At 41.4% G+C, this 16,378-nt stretch overlaps 1 protein-coding gene across 5 annotated transcripts in view; it reads left to right on the forward strand.

The window, feature by feature from the left end:
• The window catches only part of npas3 (neuronal PAS domain protein 3), a 307,791-nt gene extending 298,026 nt beyond the window's left edge, over window positions 1-9,765 (forward strand). For all 5 annotated transcript variants that reach the window (XM_019263216.2, XM_019263215.2, XM_019263217.2 and 2 more), the window contains 3 exons: window positions 801-948; window positions 1,430-1,545; window positions 6,339-9,765. In XM_019263216.2, coding sequence (XP_019118761.2) covers window positions 801-948; window positions 1,430-1,545; window positions 6,339-7,966 — 1,892 coding nt within the window. In that variant the 3' untranslated portion in view covers window positions 7,967-9,765. The remainder of the gene's footprint in view (window positions 1-800; window positions 949-1,429; window positions 1,546-6,338) is intronic.
• The last annotated feature ends 6,613 nt before the right edge of the window (window positions 9,766-16,378 follow it).

Below are 16,378 nucleotides of genomic sequence, written 5' to 3' on the forward strand. Positions count from 1 at the left end.
TTCTCCATAAAATATGATCCAGTTTCACCAAAATCAGTCAAATAGTTGGTGGTGTGTGACTTTGTGTTGTACAAGTCAGTGTCGCATCAACATGATTTAGAAAAGTTAGAGAATGGCGCTTTAAATGTGGTGAAAACGGACATTTTAGTGATCTACAGATATAAAAAGTGGAATGTCTGGTCAGTGTAGGCTGAGCTGAACATGGTTGGAGCATCTGTTGCTAATTTACAGCTAATATCTGGACAGTTGGAATGTTTGTACAAATGACACGATACTAAAATTCACTCATCTGTTTGAGCTAACAGCAACACCTAGGTCATCCTCAGGGCAACGTGCTAACATGACTAACATGACTAACGTTAACGTTAACTTTAAGACAGTAAGACTTTACATATTCATCAACAATTAACATGAAGCATCACATGGAAAAGTGTGTGTTGAGTGTGTATCGTCTTATCAGACACACATGGAAACATGAACAGACAGGTACACACACACACAAACACACACACACAGGCTGGCAGTGTGTGTTGGTCTGATTAATGACGGCAGCAGCAGAGCAGCTCTCAGCCAGCTGTCACATGACATCTGATGACTGCCCCCTTCTCTCTCTCACCTACTTCCTCTCTTCCTCTCTCGCCCTCTGTCCAACTCATCCCTCCTTCCTCTTCTCTCTCTCAATCTCTCTCGTGAAGAACAAGCTGCTTGGTCAGTGTGATGTCCAACAGTTAGCAACAGCACAGAATATCAAACTAAATTCACCATGACAAACCACTGTATGTTTCTGTGTCTCCTCTCAGTGATGAACAAGGGTCAGTGTGTGACAAAGTACTACCGGTGGATCCAGAAGAACGGTGGTTACATCTGGATCCAGTCCAGTGCCACCATCGCCATCAACGCCAAGAACGCCAACGAGAAAAACGTCATCTGGGTCAACTATGTCCTCAGGTCAGAGGTCAACTCGACTCGAGGGATTCTTTGATTCCCAAACATTAACGAAGATGTATGAAGAAGCCAGATTAATGAAGGAATATGCACATGACTGCAAGAATAAGCAAACAGTGATGGATGAATAAATGGTTCCATTTATGCAACCGATTAATTTATTAGTTAAATGAATTTATTAAATTGGAATTACATTGTAACACAAAGACACACACAAAGACATCCACTACAAGCCATTTTAAATGTGAGGGAAGAAACAGAAGTAAAGATTTACGGAATTTAAGTCTAAAATCTCAGAAGCCTAGAAACTATTTTGGCCTTATCTGCAAAATAAATATGAATACCTCATGTTGACTTTAACATGAGCCATTTTATTGTGAAAACCAGCTTTTATTTGAGATCGAATGATAGAAATAAATGAGCAAATGTTAATGTTAATGCTGTAAATGTTATGTCATTTACTGAAATCTTTGTTTCTTAACAGTAATCCAGAGTACAAAGACACGCCCATGGACATCGCCCAGCTGCCCAACCTGCCTGAGAAAACCTCTGAGTCTTCCGAAACCTCCGACTCTGAGTCTGAGTCCAAAGAAAACTCTGGTAGGTAGGAGAGTAAAGAAAGGAAGGAAGGAAAAACAAAGAGAAAAAGGCAACTTAGAAATCGCGAAGAGAGTAAATAACACTGCTGAGAGGTAGGAGAATGAAAGGATGGAACAGAAAATCAGAAAATTATGTCATTTTTCAGATAATATTCTTATGAAACCTGTATGATTCCCTACAAGCAGTATATCAGTGTAATAACCAGCAGTAAGAGATGCAGCCTGTGTATGAGAAGCCAGAGATATTTTATCAGTTGGTGCCAGCGTACCGTCTGTGCCAGCCTGGATGGTGATGAACGCCAACAGCTGCAGGGACTGAGCACTCACTGGCAGCGCTGCAAACTGCCACAAAATGACATAAAACACGGCATAACTCTACAGAACGACGCAAAATGCGTCCAAACTTCACATAATAACACAAAACGCCTCAAAAAAGGGGGCACAAAGCACCACAGAACATCCTCCAAAGGATTCACCAAAACACCAGTCCATGATGCTGCTTCTCAACATGTTAAATCTATGAAGACCAAAGATGGACGTAATGCCAGCAGTGCTGCCAACGTCAGTTTCTCACTAGATTTTGGCAACTTGTATGACAATTTAGCAACTTTTTTTTTTTTTTTCGAAAAAGTGCTTGGTGACAAATCAAGGCACATTTCAGGCATTTTGTCTTTTTTGTTATTTTCCATTGAATGTGCGATGTGTGACTTTGTTACGTGTGAGGGAGATTTTGTTTTTGTTAACTTACAGAGATAACGCTACAAATGATTTAGCCAACACTTCAGTTGTGAAAATACATCATTCACAAAATGAGAAATAAGTAGCTTGTTTTGTCTAATTCTGTCTACAGAACAGGGGAAATACATAAATCAAGTTTCATTCGGACCTCATTAATTTACTCATTTAGCTCTGTTGTACCCTCGGTCAGATCCTCGTCCACTTCCTGTACTTATAGGCTACGTGCTAGCTTGTCTGTGTTAAAAAGACAGTCATTTGAAGATGGTTAAAAGATAAAAGCGAACTGTAGAGTCACATTTTAAGTTAGCTAATGTTAGCTAAAGTTAAACTAGTCAATATCAGTCGTTAGCCAGATAGTTAACTAGTGTTTTGCTATAGAGCAAAACACTAGTTAACTGTGACTATAGCTAGCTAATCTACGTCAGTCACAAGCTACATTTGATAGCTGTTGAACGTTAGGAAAATACTAGCTAACTAGCAAGCTTATTTACATCAATCCAATGTCCAACATTCGATAACTTAAGATGTGAATGTAATATACTGAATGTCGCTTTCATCTTTTAACCATCTTCAAAATGTGGTTATTAATTGAGTGTGCCTGAAAGAGCACGTGCGCGCACACACACACACACACACACACACACACACACACACACAGGACAAGCACACGTGCACGCACACACACACGCACACACACAAACACACACACACACACACAGACAAAGGTCTTTCAAAATAATTATTACATGCTTTGTGAATAATTAATCAAAATGAAGAGAAATGAAAATCAGCTTTTCTGTCTGTGTGTTGACAACCCTAAAAAAAAAAAAAAAACATTTAACAAGAAACATAACTAACACTGCAGGGACTTGACCTCATGTGAGCATCCATACAGAAGAATAAATTAGATCTTAAAAATACTGGCATCTAAATTCAGATCCAGACATACAAATCAAGGATTAACTTACTGCGTGTCACCAACATTTCAAGCAGCCAATTCTGCTGAAGACAAAGCTCACACGCTGCCAGTATAGTTGAATTTAAACCAATACATGGCCTCCACCTTGAGCATAATATTATCAAGTCCTGCAGCCTGTGTTGGCATGATGAGAATCAGTGCCAGCTGTTATTCTTGCTGGAGGAGAATGATTCTGGAACGCTGTCGGCTGTAAACTGATGCCAGCTGCTGCAGGAGGCGTCCAGCTTCAGCTGGGCTCCAACAGGCCTGAGGTGCTCAACATAGTCTAAAATGAGATGTCTGGCCTTTGACCTTTGTTCTGTCCAGATGCAATTTCCACAGAGGCGGAGAAAACACAAGTGAAGGTGCCAAAAATCAGTTTTCATTATTTTTATATATATATATATATGAAGGCAAAAAGATTTACATAACAAGTGAGTCAGTCTCATCAAATACTCACAAGAGCAACAAATGTAGATTAATCCACTGCAATTCTCCTGTTTGTTTGATAAGCACTGCATTAAACAGCTCTTTTAGGAAATTAATTTTTTTTAATTAATTTTAATTTTAAAAAAGAAACATACATAATTGTGAGGTGTTGGTCAGCACGTTCGTTCACATTCTCACTCCCAACTTATCAAACATGGCAGCTTGGTCAGGTTGGAAGAGTTTGGCCCTTTGATTCAAACTAGGATGCTGTAGGTTCCAGTCTCATGTCAGTTTAGCAAGGCTCCACGGTCAAGTTAGGTACAACAAATATGCAATGTCTGGTAAGACTTTCAAAATAAAGCTTGCTGAGAAAATTTTTTCAGTTTGAACTGCAGTTTGGTTTGAATTAGGAACAAAAACTGGTAGGAAAAGATCACAATTTGAGTCTTATTATGTATCTAACACAACGCAACATACCTTTTTTACTGTATGTAACATAACACATTACAAACATAATCAAAGTTCTGGTTTCACACGGGAGATGAAAAGTCTAGAGGAAAGTCAAACAAACAGATGTGTTTGACCCATCCTTCCTTCCCAAACCTCTTCCATCTCTTGACCATCTATCACCTGACTTTAATGGCACATCAAAAAGTTATGCCAGAGAGGCGTATCCAAGAAATGATGCTCGAGGAGAATCTACAGCATTGTAAATTGATGTATAGGGCTACTGACCAAACTGCCACATTTGACAAGTTGGGGGTAAGAACAGGCTGTGCTAGTTTTGGTCTCAAGAGATTCCTAAGGATAATATAGAGCGTAGCCAATGTGATCATTTAAGTTGCTTTTGAGTATCAGTATTGGTGTAATGTTGAGGGCAAGCATCAACCTCCGTGGCTGTGAAGTAAAGCCAACACAGAAAGTGCCAAAAACTGCAGTTCCTCAAACATCCACTTGAGGTTGGCTCCAGAAGTGAGTCAGTCTCCATAAGTCCCCATGTTAAAATGTCCAACTTCACAGCAGAAATAAACATGTTTACAGCCTGGTACAAAAAACTGTTTTAGTCTCTAATCGCTAATTTCCCCGTTCATGACAACTGTACTGATTTTTATAGAACTCACCTGTTCAAATTATATTAAGGACTTAAAGTTAGGCAGAATTAACAGCATGGACGCTTTGATTGACATATTAGTGTCAACACAGGTGTTCAGTAACCAGCCTTCATTAAGCCCGCCTCAGCTCCACCGATGATCCACCTCTTTGACCATTTTTCAGATTCGTCCTGGTGCTGGCAGCGGCAGGACTGCCAAGATGTAGAAAACCAGAGCCACCACACTGAGCTTCACAGCATCTCTTTAGAAACCTGTGGGGGACCTCAAGGAGACTATGTCCAGATTTTATACAGTTTATGGTTGAGGGACCTTTCAAAGATCAGAGAAAGATTATCAAAATCTAAGCAGCAGAAGTCAACTTTTATGTGGATCCAGTCCGATTTTATTCTATTTTTCAATCTCCACATTTACAGTTCAGAACAGTCCAAATAACCCTGATGACTAATCATCCAAAGATGAACTTGATAAGTTTGGTGGACTGTAAAAACACAAGGTCTGACAATGGAAATAAGTCCTGGACTTTAAGGTTTTATACCTGTCAAACCCTGATATGTGGTATTTTTATAAGTACTGTCAATAAACCAAACCCTCCCTTGAAAACACTTAAAACCACAAGTACATTTTTGATTCCACCCTGAGAATAAATCAGCTTTGCTTGGAAAGCGCAGTTAATGGAGATACAAGGTTCGCCCCCAGACAAAGCAATTGAGTCGACATTTCAGGTGCCACGAGGGAGTCGGAGCGTTGCCAGCTGGGCAGCCGCTGGCCTCAGTGTGTGCTGGCAGGGTTTGAAGTGTGTGTGTGTTGTGTGTGTAATGGTCTGGACAGAGCCAACATGCCTGAACAGCGGCAGCTACAGATACTGAACACACATCAGTGCTTCCACAACACAACACAACACATGGAAATCCTGTCCCGGAAAAAAAAATAAAAGGATCAACACCTGGGATTCACTATATGAAAATTCAAACAACCCTGAATCCTAAATATCAAGTGCAGAACAGGATTTAAGGGATAGCCTGTTGCCTTTGTTTTCACGCAACAATGATTTTTTGTCGTTGGAATATTATGAACTGTTTTGAAGTCCCAATGAAACAGGAAGCAGATTGCTCTTTACTTCCACATTTTTGTGTTATGTTTTGTGTTAAGTATTTTCCTGTAAAAGGGAGGGACCAATCATGGATATCTAGCTGTCTCTCTATCTTTTAATGTATAAACCCCAACCACAATGAATTGCAGCTAGCACTATGAGTTGGTGTCAACTTCTACCTTCCGGTGACCATGACCAGACCCGAGAACCGAACACAACCTCTAAAACTAGCAGTGGTCAGTCTGGCAGTGAATACAGTAGCCTACTGAGGTGGTTTCCTTGCCGGGTTTGGCTCCTGACATCTTGAGGCTGAGTCAGTTCAGTTGGCTAATGATAGCAGCTTGCTATTTAGCAATCTTTCCATCAGGGAAGTCTGTAAATCTCCTCGGTAGTGTAACAGTAGTTTACATGACTGTATTGGAATATTTTGGATTCCTCGATTTTAAACTTGCTTCTTTTCTCAACAGACAATGAGAACGCCAAGTCTGAGGGGAAGCCAGGCCACCAATCAGAACGCAGTGAGGACCCGGAGACAGACAGTAAGCGTCAGCAGCAGCCCAGCCAACCACACTGCTCCTCAGAACAGGAGATGAAGCGTCAGGAAGAAGGAGACAGCTCGAGTAACCCAGAGAGCCAGGACAGTGACGATAGCCTGGAACCTTCAGATGGAGAGGGGGAGGAGCAGGAGGAGGCAACCGGGGGAGGAGGTGGAGGAGGAGGTGGAGGAGGAGGAAGGCTGGCGAGGTTAGCAGGACTGGGAGGGTTAGGGGGACTGGGCACTATCAGTGGACTGGGTAATCTTGGTGGTCTTCATATTAAGGTAGAGCACTACGGAGAAGGTGAAGAAGTACAGTTGCACAACTCTCAATCTTCTTCATCAGAGGAGGAGGAAGAAGAGGAGGATGACGATGAGGAAGAGGATGGAGGCGTGCAAGAATGTGACAGTGCCAATGCCGGAGGCAAACTCCAGAAGAGACGGAAGAGGAGGAAAGTGCAGAAATGGGACGGATCTCGAAGTAGGAGGGTCCGTCTCTCCTCAACCACCCCCAGCCCTGTTGCCATGGGAGATACCACACCGCTGGTTGACCCCTCCCAGGCCACATCTGCCAGCTCCTCCCACCTCCTCGCCTCCTCCGGCTCGCCAAACAGCGCAGGTGCAACATCCTCTGTCCTGAAAATCAAGACAGAGATGGCAGAACCGATCAACTTCGACAACGACAGCAGCATCTGGAACTACCCACCCAACAGGGAGATTTCCCGAAACGAGTCCCCGTACAGCATGACCTCCAAGCCGGCTGCTCCAGGGAGCCATGAGACCTTTCCCTCACCGCAGGGAGGCTCTCTCCAAGTAGCCATTCCCGACTCCGTCCTTACTCCTCCTGGAACAGAGGGAGGAGCAGGAGGAGTGAGGAAGCCTCCTTACAATGGAAGCTCGGCCCCGTCCTCCGCTTCCAGTGCTGCGAGTTTAGCTCCGCCCTCCAGCGCCTCCTCTGCCGACCCCCTATCCCCTCCTCTCTCTGCCTCCCCAAGGGACAAGCAACAAGGCACCCCCACCACCTCTTCTTCCTCCTCTTCCTCATCCTCCTCGTCCTCATCAAGCTCTTCCTCTACACTGCTGTACTCTGGCGATCTTGAGGCACTTCAGCGTCTGCAGGCCGGTAATGTGGTGCTCCCGTTGGTCCATCGGGTCACGGGAACTTTGGCCTCCACCAACACGACGGCTCCACGGGTCTACACCACAGGAACCATCAGGTATGCACCGGCGGACGTCACCCTGGCTATGGCGCAAGGCAACCTCCTCCCCAATGCTGCCATGAACTTTGTAGACAGCTCGGGGTTCGGCCTGGACCCTAAGACGCCCATGGAGATGCTCTACCACCACGTCCACAGGCTCAACATGTCGGCAGCAGCAGCCGCTGGCCCGTTTGTTGGATCTCCTGCCGCCACAGGTGCGAATGGCACCCTGGGAGGCCAGATGCCGTCCGCAGCCAATGTTTTCACCACAGCAGAGGGACTTTTCTCGACACTACCGTTCCCTGTGTACAGCAACGGGATCCACACCACGCAGACGACTCTGGAGAGGAAGGAGGATTAACGCAAAATGTTCAAGACCGCATTACTGTGTTTCTGGAATCGACAACTGTGTCAAACTAAAAGACTGCTCACTAGTAACAAAATAAAAAGAAAGACTATTTACTTGCTACTTTTATCAACACAGCACTGTGTTTCCGAGAGGGGAGAAAGGACAGGAAAGGATGACAAATGTACTCTAGCACTTTGAATCTGAGCAACTGAGCTTGTGTAATAGACATGAATGACCCTCAAACATGTCCCCCTTTTTCTATCTTTTATCTCTCCTCTTCTTCCTCTTCATCCTGTCCTCCTCTCTCAGTCTCTCTGCTCCTGTTCCTTGCGATCAGCAATGTTTTTTCCTCTCTTGAACAAATGAACAAAAAAAAAGACTATTCTTTATTGTAAAGAATCCCTTTTTTTGCCTACAGAGAATTCATATTGCCTAAGGACTCCGCTGGAGCCTGACGGGGATAATTTTTATTATTTGACTTTTTTCTGTTGCATCTTTATGAAGATGCTGATTGTGTGTATTTAAAGGAGGACGGTACAGGGATTTGTAACGGACAGAAAACTCTATGTGGCACTCCTCCGTATTGTATCTTGATGTGATCAAGGCTTGAAAAAGAAAAGTTTTTAAACTGAGAAGAGGGGAGCTCTCAAAGGTCTCAGAGTTAATAATCTTTTGAAAAAAGGTTTTTGAGGACGTTTCTCGATTGAGGGAATAGTTTAGAGAATTAATTCTTTCATTTCTTCCTTTTTTTTATAAAATATTCTAGCTCAGATTTAACTTACGAATCAAGCATTACGAAGAAAAACAAAAAAAAGCAATTTCAGCCGGGTAATGACCTGTGAATTATCGAATGTTACTACTTCCTCTTTTATCCCAGGAGTTTACCTACAGGTCTCGCACCAAACATAACCTCCTATACATCTTCTTTCCATCTCGATCTGTGGTTTCTCTCTCTCTCTCTATCCTACCTGATCTTTAATCTTCACGTCTACATTTCTACCTGTCGATCTATAGATTCATGGTGCTACCGACCGTCCAGTAACCCTGATTCAGCTGGCTGATGTGGGTGCTGTAAACGAACCCACAGCTCGTTGACAGACTGATCGTCGTGTTCGTTTTCTTTGGAGGGGGAACGATTTTTTCTTTTTCCTCATCTGACCTTCAGGAAAGTCAGAACCACAGCAAGAACCTTAGAACCTCTAAATCAACATCTCTACTTTCACTCTTTACATCCCCTCCTTTGTTTGTCTGAGAAAATCTGATTGGGCCACGAGGGGCAGCTCCGCATAGATACATGGAGTTGATTGGGTGAATTTTAGACTTCATAGTTTTTTTGTATTTTCTAACTCAATCACTTTTAATTCTCAGTGAGACTGAGGCTAATACACTAGTGTCACTAACTTGATAAATGAATGTTGAAAACCTCGACCGGCTCCTGTTTGACTACTTTGTGTTTTCCTCCTCCTCCTCCTCCTCCTCCTCTTCTTCTACGTCTTCTTCCTAAACCAGAATCACCTCCACAAAAACAATCCACTCTCTTCCATCTCATCACCGGACCCTGTGATTATAAAAAAAAAACAAAAAAAAAAACACATATCAACAAGGAGATTGTAATAAAGACATGCATTTTCAATCAAATCTATCAAACAATCAATCCAATAACTACGAAAAAAATAAAGATTTTTTTTGAGGAAGAGAAAAAAAAATCACATTCCTTTAAAATGTCGTCTTTGTCGTCGTTTCGTGTTTTTTTTTCTTCCCCAGCCTCCGTTGCCAAAAAAAAAAAAAAAAAATTTGGTGTTTTTTAAAAAGCACTGTGATTCTTGTTCATTTGTTTTTTGGTAAAAAGAGCTAAAAAAAAAGATGAGAACAAGTAATAATTAAAATGGTAAAATAAAAAAAATAAAAACTGTCACGACATCCATCTTTTTAAAGTTGGCAGCCCTCGTCTTCACCATCCCGTCATCCTTATTACCCAGTGTGATTAAGCCGTAAAAACGTGTTACCAATGTGTTTTAGTGTCACTGGCTGTCAAAAAGTCTTTCATGGCGACTTCTCTCTCTGTGTGTGTTGACTATATGCAGTATATACTGAGCTACTGTAGCTGTTTTTGTCCTTTGTCTTCTCTGTGCTCTCTCTAGTGTGGAGGGGGATGGATGACGATGGGCGGGGCTTACAGGTAAAGGGGGTGGAGTCGACATATGACGACCCCCTTTGTCTTTTTGCCCCGTCTCTTTCTCGATCTCCCTCTATCTGCAGTCTTAGTGAAACCAGTGGAGGTTTGTGGAAATTTCGTGTTTGGTGGCCTTTGCAAAAAGCGAAAAAAAACATTTGTAGAGTCCACCATTTATTTTCGCTGCTTCCTTTTTGTCTTTGTAAAACCTCGTTTATTATTTAGATTTTTTTGTTTTTGTTTTTCTAACCTTCTCTCTTTCTCTCTCTGCTATTGCTTTTTGCTGTTGTGTAGTCTTATACAAACCTCTTTATCTTGCTGTCCTTTCTCTCAGAGATGAAAAGATTCTTTAACTAGCTCAAAGGTTTATGGAGCCATGTTTTTTGCCACTAAGGAATTCTGGGAATCGCAGTTTCCGGCTCTTGCATACAACAGTATTGAATAACTAATACATTAATTACATAAATTACAATGAGGAAAAGCCTAAAGTAGCATTTTTAGATGTAGTCCTGGAAAAAAAAACAAAAAAACATAAAAATCCTCAGTTGTGAAACATTTTTCCAGAGTTCCTTGGGGCTTCTTGTGTGCATTGGGTGTATTTCATTGGTTCCCACCGAACTTGTTGAACTTCCTGCGCAAACTTCTCTCACGGGACGAACAAAGTTACACAAGTGGTTCAAAGGGGGGAGAAAATAAAAAAAAAATCACTATTTCAGGACACGTAATAAAAAACGGTTTTAAAAATTTCTAAAGAAACTAAAAGAAGAAAAAAATATTTCGCACTATAAATCTATTTTTATAGGTGTTTTGGAAACTGAACTGCATGTTTAGTAAGTTTGTCCGATGCGTTTCACGTGATCGATCCCTTGTTTTCTTTGTGTTTTTTTTATTTTTGGTCCAGCGGTTTTTGTTTGTTTTTGTTTTTTTAAAGTCTGTCGAGCCCAAACGGGGACAAGATGGAGGCCTGTTGGAAGAATAAAGTCTGTATTGTCAAACCCACCCGGGCCTCTAATCCTCCCCCCTTCACATCAGGAAAAACAATCTGTAGCGTCTGTGCTTTCTGTGACGAATCAATGTCTTGTTATCGCAACTAAACAAAAAAAAACAAACGTAGGTTCTGAAATTTAATGATGGATTTATTTATTCTTGTGTTCAGTAGGAGGAATGTGATCCGGGCCGCTCGATCTGTCGGTTGATTGGTGGATCGTTTGTGGTTGAATGTTAAATTCAGTCGTTTCAGGAGCATTTTGTTTCGGAGCTCCTCTGGATTTTAGCGTTTTCTACTTTTGGTGGTTTTTGCGTGAAAGCAGGGTGGGCGGGGCACAAATGAACGTCAGGGCCCCATTTGGTTAAAAAAAAAAAAAAAAAGGGGGGATTTTAGGGGGCAGGGTTTGGGGATTTTGGGGGAGGGCACATAACTCAGAAGAAACCAGGAAATACACCCACATGTAACAAAAACCAAACAGCCGGTCCAAGCTGTTTCAATGTTTTTTCTGTGTTTTATGTCGAAAAATGAAAACTTTGCTGGTGATTTTAAAAACGTAAAAACCTTAATCACAGCTGCTGTCAAAAATACATAGTGTTTAAGAATTACAAATATTGAAAATCACTTCATTTACCTGTGAAGAAACTGTGTCTGTGTTTTTAACTATTTCTTGTACAATTATACAGATTCTTTTATGAGGAACTTGGTGCCAAGTAGCTGAAATACGGGAGAGAGGGAATCTCTTATTATCAATGTTAACAGTGTTATAAAATTCTAAATACAAACAAATTAAAATATTAAAAAAGAGAAAACTATGGTACATTTCTATTTTTTGTTTTGATTTTTTTCCCTGCAGAAGAGGGAAAAAAACACATGACTAACTGATGCTAACTTTGAGTGCCTGGCTTATTTTTTATTATTATTATTATTATTATTATTATTATTTGAAAGACATCTTTTTGAGTTCATTTACCATGAATAATGCTGCAAATCCGAAAATGTACATACTTCATTTTTATAGCAGTTGTTCTTTTATAAGTTTACTAGGTTCTCATCCGTTCAGAAGAACATGTCACATACATGGTTGTCTTTCTGTAACCCGGTTTTGACCATCTTACAGGTGCCATATTCATAATAAAAATCTCTCTCGAATTTGTTACCAGATTGCATCATTTCTTCTGTTTGACACATTCAGCCATCATGCCCCGCCCCCTGCCTCCTCCTCCTTGCCAAATTACTGAGTGCTGCTACATCCCAGAAAGTTTTTCAATCCTTCTTTCTTCCTCGTTTCATTCCTATTTTAGCTGTGTCTCAATTCAGATACTTCCATTTGTACACAAATGTAGTACACTATGTACTTCAGGCATAGTGTGCTTTCAGCAGAGTAGTGTTAGTGTAGGTAGTGTTTCCAACTGTTGTGAACTTACCAGAAATGACAATCGCAATATTTTATTGCTTTTTTTATCGTCTACTTTGTTGAATTGCTACTGTGCAGCGCATTAGCTTTAGTGTGTTCTCAGTTCTTCCAAACTTACACATTATTTTGAGTCCTTAAATGCATTCACACTGTCAGTTCTGTCAGAACCTGGATGGTGGACTCATGATGGTCAGAGTTGAGTGTGGAACGTTGGACACATCTCGCCTTCAGTGGTCGCCATTTTTGGCTACATAGCCGAGAGGGACCACCAGCATTGTGAAACTGGTGTTCAAAGAAGCTGCTAGAGCTGAAGAGGTTAGGAATATACACATTTAAGTTGTATATTTTGACAGAACTCAAAATAGAAAGTATTTTTAGTTTTGCGTTTTCTCTTAAGAAACGTCCTCCTAAAGATTGACGAGGAAGATAAGTCCTTGTGAAACAGATAGATAGATAGATAGATAGATAAAATACTGACTGTAAAGACAGAAAAAGTATTAACTGTAAAAATACATGCATGTCTTCTCTCTCACTTCATCTCCTTGACCTTCCTCTCAACATTTTGTTGGGAACATCAGAGGCGATGCTGCAGACTGAAGAAGGCCCAGAGGCGTTTTAGAAAAGTCTTCAGACAGCCAATCAGGTACGTTTATCTGCAGCAGAGAGGTGGAGACGTCACTGGGAAAATACCATTAACTGCTGTGGTGACAGATGGCGGCACTTTCCATGTGGACTGGGGTTTGCTTCATCTGCACTCTGAGAAAAACTGCTTCTAGCTCGTCTTCTTGTTCTCTGGAGAAACTTTTTATCCTGAAGAACCCTTTTTACTGTTTAAGGTTCTTGAAATTACAATTGCACACACAATTTTTATCTTTTTTTCCTTTTAAAGGTTCTTTGGAGTTCTGATTACTGGTTCTTCAAGTCTCCCTCTATAACAATGTGACCTGATTTTGATAAAAAAAAACTAAAAGTTTGAACAGCTTTTTTGGCTGTAAAGCAACATTGACAAGAAGCCCAGCTCGGTGTCTGTCTTTCAGCTTTTTATTTCACCAGCCACTAAAAGTCAGTCCCACATTTACTCTTGTCGGACGGCTTCTTGCTCGCTCACTCTCTCCTTTTCTCTTCTTAGCTTCCTCCGTCAACGTCCTCTTCAGTCTCTTCTCCTCTGTCATTATGTCCATAGAGGCTGCTGAGCCCAGTTACATTGCCCACTCGCCCAGCTCCGGTTCTGGCACTACACCGGCTCCGATCTCTATCAGCATTCTCCCTGTGCCCTGGGCCTGTAAACCTCCCCTTCTTCCCGGGGGTCCAAAACACTAACACTCCTCTGGTGCTCTGAGCTCACAGCCCGGGCAGCCCGGCTAACAAACTAAGCTAACATTAGCTAACAGCAGCTACAGTTGGCAGCAGTTTACTTCACTGTCCATCAGGAAACTCTGTAAATCCCATTTTCTCCATAAAATATGATCCAGTTTCACCAAAATCAGTCAAATAGTTGGTGGTGTGTGACTTAGTGCCGTAAAGCGTTACGTACTTCTCCCGACCCGGAGCCCAAAGTTACATAGTGTGAGAACAGACGTACGAATGACAGAGACACCATTCACCTGATTACAAGTCAGTGTAGCATCAACAGGATTTAACAGACGTTAGTTTATCAAAAGTTAGCATCAAATCATCTTACACCCAAACAAGAAATGCTAACATGAGCCAGTGAACCAAACTGCCAGTTCACTTTGATTATAAGGCAACTATTGATTCATGAAACTTGTATCCAACCATCCATCCATCTCTTATATCCAGGCCCCATCATCTCTCTCACTTTTATTACCTCCCTCCTCCTCCTCCTCCTCCTCTGTGCAGTAATAAGAGTGGAGAGGTCAGTCAGTCGACCCTCTGAGGCCGACCAGCCAACTTTAAATATTTCACACTATTTTAAATGAGCACACATGAATCATAGATCACAGGCAGCGCTGATGTGTGTGTGCGCGAGGAGGTGCTCGAACCTGAACCTCCTTCTAATAACCTCTGGCTGTCCGTCTTAGTGAGGAGGTCTGATGTGGAATTTAGATCCGACAGCGTCAGTCGTTCACCGGAGGCGCAACGAGCGGCCTTTCATCATCGCCCCGTGATGGACGGATGATGAAACAAAGCGTTAGAGATGAAAACTCGACACTGCGCTTTCACTAAGGCTGATCTCCCTAATTCCCAACATGCACCAGAAGTCAAAACATCACAAAAATCTGTACAAGTATTTTGGAACTACTGGAGACATAATGTGACGTTTAAGTTCCTGAAGAGGAATCAGTCCTGTAACGTTCCTGCAGGGAGTCTGACTCTGCGCTTGTTCTCTTTTGCATTGTGGGATCATTTTTACAGTCTGCAGAGAAATAAGTGATGCCAGGATGAATCTGTGGAGTTACAAAAAGAATAATGAATGATTCATTCTGATTTTCATTTCTCTTTTTCTTATTTTCTTGAGGGCTCTAGAAATTCTAGTTAGTGTCAGAAGAGAAAAGACTTGTTTAAATGGTAACAACTTGGTTCTGCAAATACATGAGAACCAGGCAGCTGGGGAATGTGACAAATGGTTAAAGTTTTCTCACATGTTTCCTGTTTCACAATATGTGATAATTTGCTGCTTTTATCTGTTTTATATCATCTTAAATTCAATGTTTTGGTCACTGATTATCAACCTGGGGATCCTGGCTCCACTAGGGGTCACCAAAAACTTCACCCGTGGGTTGCGAGGCCTTTCTGGCTTCCAAGAAGTGTCAGAAAACTTTTTAAAACTTTAACAGTCGGTCTGTTTCTCAGCATGTCATTCCATCCTGTAAAGAGAACTATAGTTTCTCTGATTGTTAAAGATGTAAAGTTAAATAAATATAACAGGATGAGGACTCGGTGACACAGAGCCCTCACTCACAAAACCATTCATGTCGTCTTTGTACTAATATGTACTAATCTGCTCGGAACGTGGTTTATAACATTCATGTGCATGCTGAGTTAGGTGTGTGGTTCCTTATTCTTGATCTTCATCACATCCTGAAGAGGATCCTGCCTGAAGTGGCACCCAGCACCAGGCCTCCAAACCACAAGATCCAATTTGGAGGACTAGTTTTACTCAGTTTGGGGAGCCTGACAGTCAGATATTGAGTTCACTTGTTAAATGTGATACTGTTTAACTACCTGGGCCATGTATATTTAAAATGCTGATTATTTATCACACACGCAGAAATACTTTGTTTAAATTCCCTCAGTTTAGTTTAGTTTTTTGGTCATAAAGTGAAAGTTACATATTGAAGTTTTCTCTCTGTTTTTGTTTTTTTTCTTTTGGTTATAGTAGCATTGGTTTGAGCAGCATCCACTGGCCCTTTTTTGTCTTATTAATCAGAAATCCTGCCAATAAATAACTCTATTTTACAGAATACATCTGGTTTTATGTTGCTTCCTTTTCCCCTTAACGAGCAGGGTCAGCAGTCATTGAGAAATAAATACTTTCTTTGTTGTTGTTGTGTTTTCTTTGTCCAAGTACGCTGTACTCACCTTTCCTGGTTCCTGTCAGGTGAGCCTGAGCAGATCAAAGGAAGCACATTTTATCTCTTCATGCGTTCCTTTATATTTTTTTTTTTACCTATTTTGTCATACTTCCCTGTGTTTGTTTGTTTTTTCTCTCTGGTTTAATTCATATTTTTGCTGTTAAATGTGACATTTTTTTTCACAGAGACTGGTCTACAATTCAAATAAGACAGATGCCGACAGAAAGTGTATGGACACGTGGTTGATCATCTTCAGCTGACACTGAGTTCTTCCTCACGCAGAGTTAAAAACAGAGTGTGGAGCTACAGTGAC

Source organism: Larimichthys crocea, chromosome V (genome assembly GCF_000972845.2).
Source record: "Larimichthys crocea isolate SSNF chromosome V, L_crocea_2.0, whole genome shotgun sequence".
Classification (NCBI taxonomy): Eukaryota; Metazoa; Chordata; class Actinopteri; family Sciaenidae; genus Larimichthys; species Larimichthys crocea.